Source organism: Phyllobates terribilis, unplaced genomic scaffold (assembly GCF_046119375.1).
Source record: "Phyllobates terribilis strain yellow unplaced genomic scaffold, ASM4611937v1 Scaffold_5__5_contigs__length_657084704, whole genome shotgun sequence".
Taxonomy (NCBI): Eukaryota; Metazoa; Chordata; class Amphibia; order Anura; family Dendrobatidae; genus Phyllobates; species Phyllobates terribilis.
Window position 1 is genome coordinate 105,951,713 of NW_027362765.1, and position 15,131 is coordinate 105,966,843.

Sequence of the window (15,131 nt, forward strand, 5' to 3'; positions counted from 1 at the left end):
TATATCAACTTACAGTGGGTACAGAAAGTATTCAGACCCCTTTAAATTTTTCACTCTGTTTCATTGCAGCCATTTGGTAAATTCTAAAAAGTTCATTTTTTTTCTCATTAAAGTACACTCTGCACCCCATCTTGACTGAAAAAAAACAGAAATGTAGAATTTTTTTCAGATTTATTAAAAAAGAAAAACTGAAATATCACATGGTCATAAGTATTCAGAACCTTTGCTCAGACACATATTTAAGTCACATGCTGTCCATTTCCTTGTGATCTTCCTTGAGATGGTTCTACTCCTTCATTGGAGTCCAGCTGTGTTTAATTAAACTGATAGGACTTGATTTGGAAAGGCACACACCTGTCTATATAAGACCTCACAGCTCACAGTGCATGTCAGACCAAATGAGAATCATGAGCTCAAAGGAACTGCCCAAGGAGCTCAGAGACAGAATTGTGGCAATGCACAGATCTGGCCAAGGTCATAAAATAATTTCTGCATTACTCAAGGTTCCTAAGAGTACAGTGGCCTCCATAATCCTTAAATGGAAGAAGTTTGGGACCAACAGAAGTCTTCCTAGATCTGGCCGTCCAGCCAAACTGAGCAATCGTGGGAGAAGAGCCTTGGTGAGAGAGGTAAAGAAGAACCCCAAGATCACTGTGGCTGAGCTCCAGAGATGCAGTAGGGAGGTGGGAGAAAGTTCCATAAAGTCAACTATCACTGCAGCCCTCCACCAGTCGGGCCTTTATGGCAGAGTGGCCTGACAGAAGACTCTCCTCAGTGCAAGACATATGAAAGTCTGCATACAGTTTGCTCAAAAACACATGAAGGACTCCCAGACTATGAGAAATAAAATTCTCTGGTCTGATGAGACGAAGATAGAACTTTTTGGTGATAATTCTAAGTGGTATGTGTGGTTTTTACTTTTTTTTAAATCAAAATAGTGTTAAAAAAGTTAGTGGGAGTGCTTCTTAATGCATTAAATATGTGTGTACATGCATGTAATGTAGTGTGAGTGTATTAATATACTCGCCTACCGCTGCTTTCACTGGTATCCAGCAACAAGCTTCTCTGTGATGTCACCACCCTGCAGACTGGCCAAATCACGCTGTGCTCTGCGTGACCCGGAAGTCTATTTTACAATGAAAGCCTATGGAGTGTCAGAACGAGGCTGCATAGGCTTTCACTGTAAAATAGACTTCCGGCCCATGCATAGAGTGTAGAACGAGCCGGCTAGTCAAAACTGCAGTAACGTCACAGGCCGAGAAGAAATGCGCTGGACACTGGAGAAAGTGGCAGCAGGTGAGTATATTAATACACTCACACTACATTACATGCATGTACACACATTTAATGCATATAGTGGGAGTGCTTCTTTAACTAAGTACCCTGTTATTGACATGTACTACTACTATTTACTTATTACACGGCATATGATCATGTTGTTGTTTTTTTTTTGTCGGTCTCCACAGGCAAAATTCTCTGTAAAAAAAAATGTAATGTACACAGGTACTATGGATTCAATGAAAGATCTGATATACAGAGCCAACGCAGGAGATTTGCTTGAATTAAAGGCGCTCAGTGCATCATGGTGCAGCAAAACATTTAACAACACCTTCACACCTGCTTGTTTTCCCTCTATCTCCACCCCGCTTTTCTTTGATTGACAGCTCTGGCTTGATAGAGCCAGAGATTAGGGATGAGCAGACCCGTGAATCTTCAGGTTCGTCCGAACTTTAGTCCCAAGTTCAGGTACCAAAACTCTTCCCGAACCCCATAGAAATCAATGGGGACCCAAACTTTGGAGCTGGAAAATTTCTCTCTCCCCTACCCGAACTGTAAAACAGACTTCCAGTAAAAGTCCATGTTCAGAGTTCAGCACCGGACAATTGGTGTCAGGTACGAACCCCTAAATTAACAGTTTGGGTTCGCTCATCTCTACCGGAGATAGATGGAAACCAAGCAGGTGGGATGGTGTATATAAATGATTGACCCCGCCGTGAAGTACTGAGCGCCTGTACTTGGATTGAACAATAATTCTGTGCTGACAGTTCCTTTAACATCCGGCTGCTTGATCTTTGAAAATCCATATAGGAGTTTTTGTTTTTTTGTAGCTATTTCTTAGCATAATTAGAAAGTTGCAGAACTTTTTAATGTAATGGTAGTATTTTAATTCCTCACTATGTTCAAGATCTCAGTTGCTACAATTGTTTCCAGTTCTATCAATTATTTGAGCTAAAATAAATTTAGCAGCTCAATTCTCTCCTGTTCTAGTTTTGTTAAAATGTATCAGTCTGGGGACCTGACATATTCATCACCACTGCAATTACAGAGGTTTTATACATACTGTGGAGGTGATTTAATAAGACTGGCATTTTTCTTACTATAGTTGTGAAGAAAAGTCTACTGCAGTAACAGTCACCAAAATGATTAAGGCGGAGTTCACACAATGCGATTTTAATGCGTTTCCGCTGCGTTTTTGCCGCTGCAGAAACTCATTAAAACCGCTTGGTAAATAGGTCTGCCATGTAGAGCAATGATAATCCGCATGTACTGTCCACATGATGTGGAAATTTCCGCTGCGGATTATCTTTGCAGCACAAACCGCAGCACAACCAATTTAGGCGTGCTTTCGCGGCGCAATCGTACCCATTGACTTGCATTGAATCGCAGCAAACCCGCATGTATAATATTTATATCTATACATTCGGATTTGCTGCTTTTCAATGTAAATCAATAGGCACAAAATCTCTCCGGAATCGCGCCGCGGCTGGTACCCGGGTCTCGAGAGGAGGCTGCTACTCCTCTCATCCGACCGCTGCTCTGGCTGATAACAGCGAGAGCAGCGTGGATGGGAGAAGCAGCAGCCTGCTTCTCCCAGCGCCAGTAAAAAAAAAAGGATAAAAAAATGAAAATAAAAGAAAAAATTCTTATACTCACCTGTCCGGCAGCCCCCGTTGTCCTCCTCTGCGATGTTGTCCCGTCGGGAACTCGCTGTACACTACTGGGCGCGGGCTCGTGCCCCGCAGTGTACTTACAGGACCTGTGATGATGTCACTGATCACCTGATGGTCATGCGACCATCAGGTGATCGCTGACTTCACCGATCGGCTGATGGTCGCGTGACCATCAGGTGATCAGTGCCGGCAGCAATCAGCTGATGGTCACGTGACCATCAGCTGATTGCTGAAGCCGGTAATCAGCTGATCCGTCTCATGACTGATCAGCTGATGCTTAGCGTGGGGATATTCACAAGAATGTTCCCACGCTCTCTAGCTCACTGGGGCTCATCAGCTGATCTTCAGCTGATGAACCCGTGACCCCCTGCAGCACTGTATACTGACATGGGGTGATTTTACTCCCCTGTCAGTATACACTGCTGTATTCTACAGCAGTGACATGAGTGATGGCTGATGTCACTGCTGTAGAAGTGACACAGATCATCATGGGACACTCGCCGCTGATCGTGGACTGCGTCGTTGGCGGCGGACAGGTGAGGAATATTGTTTGTTTTTTTCAGTATATCGAGGGCTTCATGGAGGCGTGTAATAAAAAAAATTGTAGAACAGTGTTTGTTTTATTTAATTAAAATATTTTATTCTGACCGTGACTTTTATTGAAAAAGCAGCAACCATTTAACCATGCGGTTAGTAATGGGGGCGTCTTATAGACGTCCTCCATTACTAACCTGGGCTTCACGTCAGCCGCCAATACAAGGCTGACGTGAACGCCAACCCCATTACCCCCTGCCACCGCTACAGGGCAGTATGGGAGAGCGAGGCCAAACGGCAGATTTGGCTCATCTTATGGATGCACCTTTTCTGGGACTGCTGAGGCATGATATTAATAGGCACGGAGGGGGCTAGTATTTATGGCCCCTTCCATGGCTATTAATATCAGCCCGCAGCTGTCTAGTTTAGCCTTTGCTGGCTAGATTTTATAGAGGGACCCAACGTCAATTTTTTTCTGGGGTCCCCCTGTAATCTAGCCAGTAAAGGCTAAACAAACAGCTGTGGGCTGATATTAATATATATGGAACATTGTTGGTTAATGGCCCCTTCCGTGGCTACTAATATCAGCCCCCAGCGGTCAACTTTCCCTCTGCTGGTTATAAAAATGACGCAGGAGCCGATGCCATTTTTTTTTCTAATTTTAGGCTCTGTGCCCATAATTCAGACGTTGCAACGCTTTGGGCCCAAATTTTTTCTGCATCCAATACGCTGCATTCTATTGAACGCAGGTAAATCCACATGTGTTCACTGAACCATGCGTATTTACTGCATTCAATACTTACTTTCTAGTGGTTACATTTCTGTTGTGGAGACTAGCGACTGCAACAGAAATTGACATGCCGCGGTCCTGAAAGACGCGCTGCATGTCAGTGTCCACGGGTGATTCGCAGCCTCTCATGCACATATAGCGGACATGGGATTTCTAGAGATCCCATCCACTATGCTGTAACATCTGGATGCTGCGGGTTTGACGCTGTATATACACGCAGCGTCAAACCTACAGTGGCTCCTGATCCAAACTCACCCGCAGCGTATCACTTTCTGTAGTGGACACACCTGTCTCCTCTGCAGATTTTGACCGATTGCAGTGTCATATGCGGTGGATTCACATATACAAAAGTGCGGTATTAGAACACCGCATATTGGATGCAACATAAATATGTTGTGTCCAAAGCACTGCTGAGTGCTGATCGGGGGATGCAGTGGCTAACGAACCAGCTGTGAGATGTTATTTAATGGCCAGGAAAAGGCTTGCCTAGTGGCACCTTCCCAGGCTAAAAAAAAACAGCTCACAGCAGTCGCATAAATTGCATGAATAGAATTGCTAATGAAGACTGAGGGAATGGGACTAACTGACACCTAGCTCTTTTGTTTGGTGATGTCAAAGTATCAATCAGACCTTTTCATGACCAAACAAAGTAAAGAAACACACAGACACAGTGTTAACACTTTATTTGAAATACAACAGACCCATTCTTTAATAATTTAAATGAGCCAATATACTCATCCCACTTCTTATGGTAATTCAAGGGCTTTAGCAATGTCCCATCAACTTTATTTAGCTCCAAAAATCATTCATTGATGCCCAAAAAACACTTAAAAAAACGCATATAAAAATGCGTCAAAAACGCATGTAAATCGGCATGCGTTTTTTTCTGCCAGGGAGATGCAAAAACGCTCAGGAAATTTATGCTTCAATTCCTGAATATGTGCACATACCCTAATGCTACATTCCCACGATGAGTTCCTATGAGCACCTATTATGTCAATTAGGTTACATGCATTTTTTGACATTGCGGTTTTTGTCTCTTTGGTATTTGATTTTTTTTTTAAATAAAGCTCTCTGTTTTTGATACTTCCTGGTATTTAGCTTTGATAAAACTTTATTGCTACAGTAACACGTGGATTACATGTGTTTTTTACCTGCGGATTTTCCACATCTAATGCAATTCCATGGGGAAAATCTGCACAAAACTCAGCATACCCACAAGAGAAATTGACATGTTGATGTCAAACGCACTGCAGGTCTGTTTACACCACGTGTAAAAAAAAAAAAAAAAAAAAAAAAAAAAAAAGAGATTTCTATAAATCCCCTCCACTCTGCTGGAACTGTAAGATGCTGCGTTTTTTACGCAGCGCCAAAAACTCATTGTGGGAACTTAACCTAAGAATGACTTTATATAACCTTTTGGGTTGCCTGTGTACCACAATCTGAAATCTGCGCCAGCTATGAGTTTAGAGTAGACTTCATCTATAATTTCCGCCACTTTCTGAATAAAATTATCATAAGTTTGTAGAGCTGTCGCCGCTCCTTCTAACACAGCCCACTTATTAGAGACGAGTATAGTAAATTGTCTCCACGTATATCCATTGCATTCTGTTACATAATAAGCAATGTTCCTTTTCTGCTTCCCGTCCGTTTAATACAATCTTATTTATATTCGAAGGCTGGAAATCTGTGCCCACCTATTGCTTCTAACAGCTGTGTGTTTGCTACATTTGTATCCAGCATAGTTAACACTGATACATTGTAACAAACTATTTGTCCCTCTGCTTACATACAGTGCTGCTCACCATTATTGGCACCCTTTAATTTTTTTAATAGACTGTATAATATCTTCAGAAATAAATGGAAATGTACCATAGGTATATCCTAGGATTTTTTAATTAGTGGTCCAAAGTAATACAACAATAAAACATTGTATTTCAGCTTCCATGTTGCAATTTCAAAGAAGAAACAGAATAAACAGCATGTGCAGTAATAAAGGCACACCTAATTAATACTTGGTTGCACACCCTTTGGCATTGCTAACAGCCTCCAAACGTTTCTTGCAGCCATCTATAAGCTTCTTGCACTTCTCAGCTGGAATTTTCTTCCACTTCCTTTGCAGTTTGTACAAGCTCTTGAATGTTTGCAGGGTTCTTTTTCCCAAAGGCAGATTTCAGCTCACCTCAAAGATTTTCAGTGGTATTGAGCTCAGGACTCATTGCTGCCCATTTTAAAACAGTCTATTTTTTTCTTTTTCAACCATTCCTGTGTACTTTTGAATGTGTGCTGTGGGTCTTGCTGGAAGACCAATGATCTTCTACTCAAACCAATATTTCTTACACTGGGTAGGACATTTCGCTCAAAAATTTCTTGATAATTCTCTGATTTCATGATTCCTGTGATAAGCTCAAGGCCTCCAGTACCAGACACAGCAAAGCAACCCAACAGCATTATGGATCCTCCACCATGCTTAACTGTTGGTAAGGTGTTCTTTTCCTTATAAGCTTCATTGCGCTGTCTGTAAACAAATTTGCTTTGCATTACCAAAAAGCTCTTTTTGTTTCATCTCACAACATTTTCCCATAAGGATTGTGGTTTGTCAATGTACTCTTTGGCACAGATCAGTCTATCCTTTTTATGCCTTTTCTTCAGCAATGGTTTCTTCCTTGGCCTTCGCCCATAAAGCTCTGCTTGGTTTAGTGTGCGGCGTATAATACTTGTTGAAACCACAACCCCAGACTGTTCTAGGTTGGCCTTCAGGTCTTTGGATGTTTGACGTGGTGTTTTTTCCAACATTCGTACCAACCTTTGAAGACATCTCTTGTCAATTTACCGCTTTCCCCCGCGTCCAGGTAGGTTCTTGACGGTTCCATGCTTGGCTAACTTCTTAATAACATTGCACACTGTTGAAACTGGGATACCAAGGTCTTTGGAGATGGCCTTATAACCTTTGGAAGTCTTGTGTTTGCTAATAATAGCAGTTCTGATGTCCTCAGACAGCTCCTTTGTCTTCACCATTGTGACAAATGAACAGGGCCTACTATGTGGCTTTTTAAAATACTGAAGTGCTCATTCATGTCACATGGGCACCGACAATCACAAGTGAATCTCTTTTGTGATTTACCACAGGCGAGTCAAAATGTGTTTCCATACTAAATTAATGTAAAGGGTGCCAATACCAGTGTCACAGCAAGCTTTAGGTTTTTCTATTTTTTCCTCCCATTGTTTTTGGTTTTAAATTATTGTTTATCATTTGTTCTTTTGTATTTAACACGAGTGCTCTATACAAAAGAACTTTCACTTGATTTTTTTCAGGAGATATTCCACATTATGTACTTAAACTTAATGAGTGCCAATAATGATGAGCAGGACTGTATAAGAAACATTGGAATTGGAATACCAAGAAGGAAAAATCATAGAATTATGAAAATCACAGGATGGATAGACATGTTACTGATCTGCAAATGGTGAAAATTGATAACATCTTCAAAACATCTTGATTTATTCAGTATTGAGTATGAGCACCACGTGCCGAAATACACTCCTTGGACAAAGCCATAAAGAGGCCTTAAAAAAAGGTTGGGAAACAAGCTCACCTCTTCGGTCCTAGGCGTGCAGGAGCAGGGAAACTGTGTGATCACACGTGTTACCAGAAAATTAGAAAAAATTCCAGCTCCTAAAATTGTATTTAAAAATATTAAAAACATGAACACACAGTGCAGAGCAACGCGTTTTGAACGCACGCAGGCGTTCTTTATCAGAGCTCACAAAGAACTGTAAAAGTATCTCTGGAACTATTTTTCAACTTAACACCAGATCGCATGTTGCCCGTGCTACTGTGAGCAGCCTAACCGTGGAATGATGGCTTGCAGCACCTCTGGACTTGTTTCTCATAGAGCGCATCTGGGACGTCATTGATCGGCAATTGCACAAGAGCTACGAGCAGCGGATCTTGATTATTTGCCCGAGTGCATTCAATGTAGCAGAACATTCCTCAGACAACCATTAATAACCTCACTGATAGCAGACAAGGCTGTAAGTGCCGGGATCTCTGCATGTGGCGCTCATACTCCAGACATTTTTTCACCATTTGCATATCAGCATCACGTCTCTCCATCCTTTGATTTCCATTGCTCAATGAGTTTTCCTCTTGGTGTTACAATTTCAATGTTGAGGAGCGTATTTAGCATACAGAGAATTGTCTAGACTTGATGCAATTGTGACAATTTCTAGTCTTAAGTTTCAGATCAAGACCAATTGTGAGTCTTTGAATATAAACACAATAAAGTCAGTCATTGACCGCAAGCAGAGATTTTGAAAATTGTTAGGAACTGAAACACTAGGGCCCATCATCGTGACCAGCGATCTTTATGCCGGTCTTGATGGAGGGGAAGGGTGTAGCAAGGTGCAAAGTGGCTTGCGCCTCTGTGTGCACCTTATTACCAATCTTTCTCCAGTCCCTGTTAGAGTAAGATTTGTGGTGTACGTCTTGCCCCCTTCCCGCCCCAATGGCCACCTACTTTGTCAGAGCTAAACTAAAATGGCATGAGAACACCAAAAGTCGCAAAATTTTAGCGCAGCCTTGAGTTTTGAAAGCATTTTCTGTTGTAGAAGCTTTGATGAGTCAAATTTATGTTGGAAAACTTTCACTTTTCGGTTTTCCCACATAAGTGTTGAAATTTGCAGAGTGAGGATATTGGGACAAATGTAAAAATGACAGATATAATAATTGAAAATGTTGCATTGATTTTTTTTTCTCTTCTGCAGAAAAATTCCAAACCACAAAGTACCTATGAGTTACCAGCACTATACAGGACCGAGGATTACTTTTCTGCAAGTTGCAAATATAAGAGAACCCTGGACTGACTCCTAGAAGATGCAATCAGTCCCTGGTGGAGTGCACCACGGACTATAGGTATTAGGCTGGTGCTCCGCCGTGGTCAGACATGGAGCTGCACACTTGGATGCAGTTGTGCACTTAGTGCTCAGACATTTATTTTGCCTGCAAAATGTTGATTAAAGTGATTTACAGAAATAAAATCTCAAGTTTTATTTTTTTGTAAAATAATCTGCCTAATTCACATTTGGTTCAGGAATTGCTGTGTGGTGCAATCCTCATTGTTCAGCAGCATTTAGGATGTTGCAAGTTTCTAGTTCCCAGAAAGGACATTTTGGGAGCGCATAAAGCATTAACTCAAAACGAAGCAATAACAGCAAGTGACATCTCCGATACCAGGGTGAAGCTAAACCCATCAGGCTACGTTCCCATGCTGAGCTTTTGATGTTGCAGATTTTCTGCACCTATCAGGTAAATTAGGTTACTTGGATTTTTACATGTGTTTTAATCGCTTTTTTGACGCTATGGTTTTTGTTTCGTGTTGGTATGTCATGTTTTAAATAAAGCTGATTTTTTCTTCATACTTCCTGGTATTTGGCTTCGACAAAGCTTTATTGAATGTGGTTTTAATGCATTTCCGCTGTGGCAATGAACACGCATGTGCATCACATCTAATATAAGATTATGGGAAAAATCTGCACAGAAAACTTAGCGTACTCTCAAGATAAATTGATATGTTGAGGATTTGAGACACGCATTGCAGGTCAGATTACGCAGTGTGCAGGAGATCTCTATAAATCCCATCCACTTTGCTGGAACTGTAAGAGGCGGCGTGTTTGATGCAGCAAAAATATTCAGCGTCAAAAACTCATCGTGGGCACACAGGGTTAAATGGAGCGAGATGGTGGAAAAGGATTGTTTTTGCTTTTACGGTGTTCAGTATGTGGTAAGAATGATCTCACTATAGGATTCTCTAGATTACTGTGATAGCAAAATTCTTATTTTTTTTAACCACTAAGATATATGTAAAAAAAAAAAGCATAAATTTTACCATTTTCTCAGACCTGTAACTATATTGGGGTATATATGGTGTGTTTAGCGCATTAAATTGCATTTTTGGGGGAGATTTTTTAGTCCCCTAAGGGATTGATACTGAGATTGTTTGATTGCTCATACTGTAGACTTCTATATTGGCTGGACTTCATAGGTTTACTAAGATGGTAGCCATGTGGGCCTTCAACTGGACCACTTCTGCTTTGGTAACCCGTAGACTCCCTACAATCTCCATTTCATTGCTGCTGACAGTGATTGACAGCAACATTTAAATGGTTAAACTGCAGTGACCGAAGCTTCCTCCAATGCTAGCTGTGTAACAAAATCAGTGTCTGCTCCGTATGGAGCTGGCCCAGCTAGTGATCCCATGCCAAATACCCCACACTTGACCCATCGTAATATATATCACAGAATGAGACTAGTTACCAGTGTAAGACATGTAATGACTGACATGTAGGTAATAATAATCTTTTTATTTATATAGCGCCAACATATTCCGCAGCGCTTTACAATTCAGACAATTTACATACATTATCGGCACTGTCCCCATTGGGGCTCACAATCTACATTCCCCATCAGTATGTCTTTGGAGTGTGGGAGGAAACCGGAGAACCCGGAGAAAACCCACGCAAACATGGGGAGAACATACAAACTCCTTGATGATGTTGTCTTTGGAGGAATTTGAACCCAGGACCCCAGCGCTGCAAGGCTGCAGTGCTAACCACTGAGCCACCGTGCTGCCCTGATGTAGATCAGGGGAACACACTGGTAACGTCCCTTTTCATTTAAAATTAGCTCTCAGAGAGATCTATGTCCAGCCCATAGATCTTAATAGCTCATTTACATAATAATATGATACCTTAGTATCCTAAATCCAGCTTCCTATGATCTACATGCGTATATAAACAGACTTACACTCACTCTCTGAATTCCTTCTCCCTCTTACAGACATAAGCTCCTTACATGATACAGATGTTGCTGCCGCTTAATATAACACCACAACAGCTGCAGCCCTCAATTCGGTCGCCCCCCTCACACACTCCAAAGCTCGCACAATCAACAGGCAACCCTGGCACACCAGCCTGACTGAAGAACTGAGTCGGACCTCCAGGGTTGCTGAGCGGAGATGGAAAAAGTCCCACTCCAATGAGCTCTTCTTCGCATTCAAACAGTCCCTCACTACTTTCAAGTCCACACTCACAGCAGCAAAACAAACCTACTTCTCATCTCTCATATCCTCCCTGTCACACAACCCTAAACAGCTATCCAACAATTTCAATTCTCTCCTCCGTCCCCCAGCGCCTCCTCCCTCTTCTCTCATATAAGCCGAGGACTTTGCCTCATTCTTCAAGCAGAAAATTGACACCATCAGATAAAGCTTTTGCCTAAAGTCCCCACAGCCCCTTCTCATATTTACTCAATCCTCCTCCAAAACCAGCTTCTCCGCCATTACGGAAGATCAACTTTCCTCCTTACTCTCCAAGTCACACCTCACCACCTGTGAACTTGACTATCCTATCCCATCCCACCTCATCCCTAACCTTACTACAGTCTTCATCCCAACCCTAACCCACCTCTTCAACCTGTCAATAACAACTGGTGTCTTCCCCGCATGCTTCAAACATGCCTCGATCACACCCATCCTCAAAAAACCCTCCCTTGACCCATCCTCTCTGACTAGCTATCACCCCATATCACTTCTCTCCTATGCCTCAAGACTACTCAAACAACACGTCCATTTTGAACTGTCCTCCCACCTCTCCTCCTGCTCTCTCTTTGACCACTTACAATCTGGCTTCCGACCGCACCATTCTACTGAAACAGCCCTGACTAAAGTCACCAACGACCTACTAACCGCCAAATCCAAGCGACACTATTCTGTCCTTCTCCTCCTGGATCTGTCATCTGCCTTCAACACAGAGGACCATTCCCTCTTACTACAGATTCTCTCATCTCTTGGCATCAAAGAATTGGCCCTATCTTGGATCTCCTCATACTTAACAGACAGGACCTTCAGTGTTTCTCACTCTCACACACACAACATCCCCTCATCTCGCCCCCTATCTGTCGGTGTCCCCCAAGGTTCAGTCCTAGGACCTCCTGTGCTTCTCAATCTACACCCCCGGCCTGGGACAGCTCATAGATTCCCATGGCTTTCAGTATCATCACTATGCTGACGACACACAGATTTATCTCTCTGGACCTGATATCACCTCCTTACTAACTAGAATCCCACAATGCCTGTCCGCTATCTCATCCTTCTTCTCGGCTAGATTTATAAAACATGAAGAAAACTGAATTCATCATCTTTCCCCCATCTCACTCAGTCCCCGCATCTGACCTATCCATCAAAATCAATGGCTGTCCACTTTCCCCAGTCCCACAAGCTCGCTGCCTTGGGGTAACCCTGGACTCTAATCTCTCCTTCAAACCACATATCCAAACCCTTTCCACTTCCTGCTGACTGCAACTCAAAAACATCTCCCGGATCTGCACATTCCTTAACCATGAATCTGCAAAAATACTAGTGCACGCCCTCATCATCTCCCGCCTCGACTACTGCAACCTCCTGCTCTGTGGCCTCCCCTCTAACACTCTTGCACCCCTCCAATCTATCCTAAACTCTGCTGCCCGACTAATCCACCTGTCCCCTCGCTATTCCCCGGCCTCTCCTCTCTGTCAAACGCTTCACTGGCTCCCCATTGCCCAGACTCCAGTTCAAAACCCTAACCTTGGCATACAAAGCCATCCACAACTTGTCTCCTCCATACATCTGTGACCTAGTCTCCCAGTACATATCTACACGCAACCTACGATTCTCATAAGATCTCCTCTACTCCCCTCTTATCTCCTCTTCCCACAATCGCATACAAGATTTCTCCCGTGCATCCCCTCTACTCTGGAACTCTGTACCCCAAAGCATCAGACTCTCGCCTACCGTGGAAACTTTCAAAAGGAACCTGAAGACTCACCTCTTCCGACAAGCCTACAACCTGCAGTAACCCTCGCTCCACCATACCACTGCACGACCAGCTCTACCCTCACCTACTGTATCCTCACCCATCCCTTGTAGACTGAGCCTTCGCATGCAGGGTCCTCTCTCCTCCTGTACCAGTTTGCCGTTGCGTTTTTGTTCAAGATTTTTGTAATTGTTTCTGCTATGTATACCCCCCTTTTCACATGTAAAGCGCCATGGAATAAATGGTGCTATAATAATAAATAATAATAATTAGGCGGGTTGGTCCTACTGACAGATTTCCTTTAATTAGATGTAGATCCACATTAAAATTTCCATATCTTAGCATCTGAATTGATGCCACAAGTCTGAATGCAGGTTTAACGACCCAAATCAATATCATTATAGATTCCTATTTGGTTGCACGTGAAGAGAGGTGCTAAATATACAGTATAATTGCTGCAACCCTTAGACTGCGTATCTAAAAGTCCCATGTGAGAAAGGAGTGGTAGCGTGCATGCTCGACCTCTGTAATCACTCATATGGGACTGAGCGAGTTCTGTCAGTCCCATGGGAAGTAAATTAAGTTGTAGTGCACAGGCTCTACCCCTGCTTCATTCATTCTTATCCGGATCACGTAGAAGTGAATGGAGCAGGGGTTACTTATTTGCTTTAGGGCTCTAGAGCCTATTTCCATTCTGAGGATCAGTGGGTTTCCCAGTTTTGTGAATAGGTGATAAAAAGGTGGTGTTCCACCAAATATATTTCTCAATAAATAATGGAGCCAATTCATCAAAGGTTTTACGCAAGAAAACTTTTGTAAAGGCCTTGAAAAGTTGCCAAAAGGTTGAATCAGCTTTGCCGAAAGGGGTGGAGCTGGGGAGGAGCCAGGGCGCGACTGGGCTGTGCCACGACCATGCACTGCGCTAGTCTCGACGAATCGGTTCCAATGTGTTTAGTATATACAGTAGTGATCAAAATAATAGCAGGGTGTTCAAAAACATGAGTTAAGCACAAAATCTTTATACTAGTTTTTATTTCCATGCATTGGGAACATTGTACATTGTTTTCTAATTCAAAATATGAAGAGAAATGTATATCATTTTTATCTACCGTATTTTTCAGACTATAAGATTGGGTTCCATCATATAGTCTGAATAAGTACGGCATCTTACCTGGGGGGCGGTGAAGCGGGGGTCACAAGAGGCAGGGTCCTTCAGGAAGCTGGTGCTCTAGCAGCAGGGAGTTGCGGTGTGGTGGAGCAGGATCGCAGAGCCCTCCGTTCCCTCCCTCCGGAACCCGGTGGCTGCAGCAGAAGAGGTGAGATGGCTGGGGCCGCTGTCTGGCTGGGGGCTTGGCAGAGCGGCGTGCGAGGCTTTCCGGTGCTGCGGCCATCTTCCTGAAGCTGTTATCTACAAGAAAATGGCCACCTGAACTCTGCCCATGCTCCGGCTCGGGCGGCCATTTTCCTGTAGATCACAGCTTCAGGAAGATGGCCTCGGCCACCGGAAAGCCGCTCTACCTCACCGCCGACAGCCAGACACTGGTCCACAGCACCTCACCTCTTCTGCTGCTGCTGCTGGGTTCCTGAAGGAGGGAACGGGGGGCCCTGTGATCCCTCTCCACCACCACCGCAACTATCCGGTAAGCTCTACGTTCAGACCATAAGATGCACCCCCCCATTTTACTGTCAAATTTGAGGGGCAAAAAGTGAGTCTTATGGTCCGAAAAATACTGTACTTCACAGAAAATAACAAAAAATTAACATTGGGCTGTTCTAAAAATTAGCGGTGCCTGCATTTGTCTTTACAAACTCACAATATATACTCTTTTTTTTTGAGGATTTAGCATTCTTGTGAATCACTAACCTAATATTTAGCTGTATACCCACATTTTTTTTTGAACTTCTTCACATCTATGCTGCATAGAGTCAACCAACTTCTGGCACCTGTCAACTGTTATTCCAGCCCAGGATGCTTTGACTATATCCCACAATTTTTTGCCATTTGT

At 43.0% G+C, this 15,131-nt stretch overlaps 1 protein-coding gene across 4 annotated transcripts in view; it reads left to right on the plus strand.

Annotated features, from left to right (window-relative positions):
• The window catches only part of BCAS4 (breast carcinoma amplified sequence 4), a 51,408-nt gene extending 41,713 nt beyond the window's left edge, over positions 1-9,695 (plus strand). Inside the window, exons 5-6 of one of the 4 annotated variants that reach the window (XM_073682713.1) lie at positions 6,682-6,755; positions 6,928-6,973. In XM_073682713.1, coding sequence (XP_073538814.1) covers positions 6,682-6,755; positions 6,928-6,958 — 105 coding nt within the window. In that variant the 3' untranslated portion in view covers positions 6,959-6,973. Of the gene's footprint in view, positions 1-6,216; positions 6,351-6,681; positions 6,756-6,927; positions 6,974-9,042 lie in introns of those variants that run through there. The other 3 variants (XM_073682715.1, XM_073682714.1, XM_073682716.1) reach the window with 3 other exon arrangements.
• Positions 9,696-15,131: the final 5,436 nt, after the last annotated feature.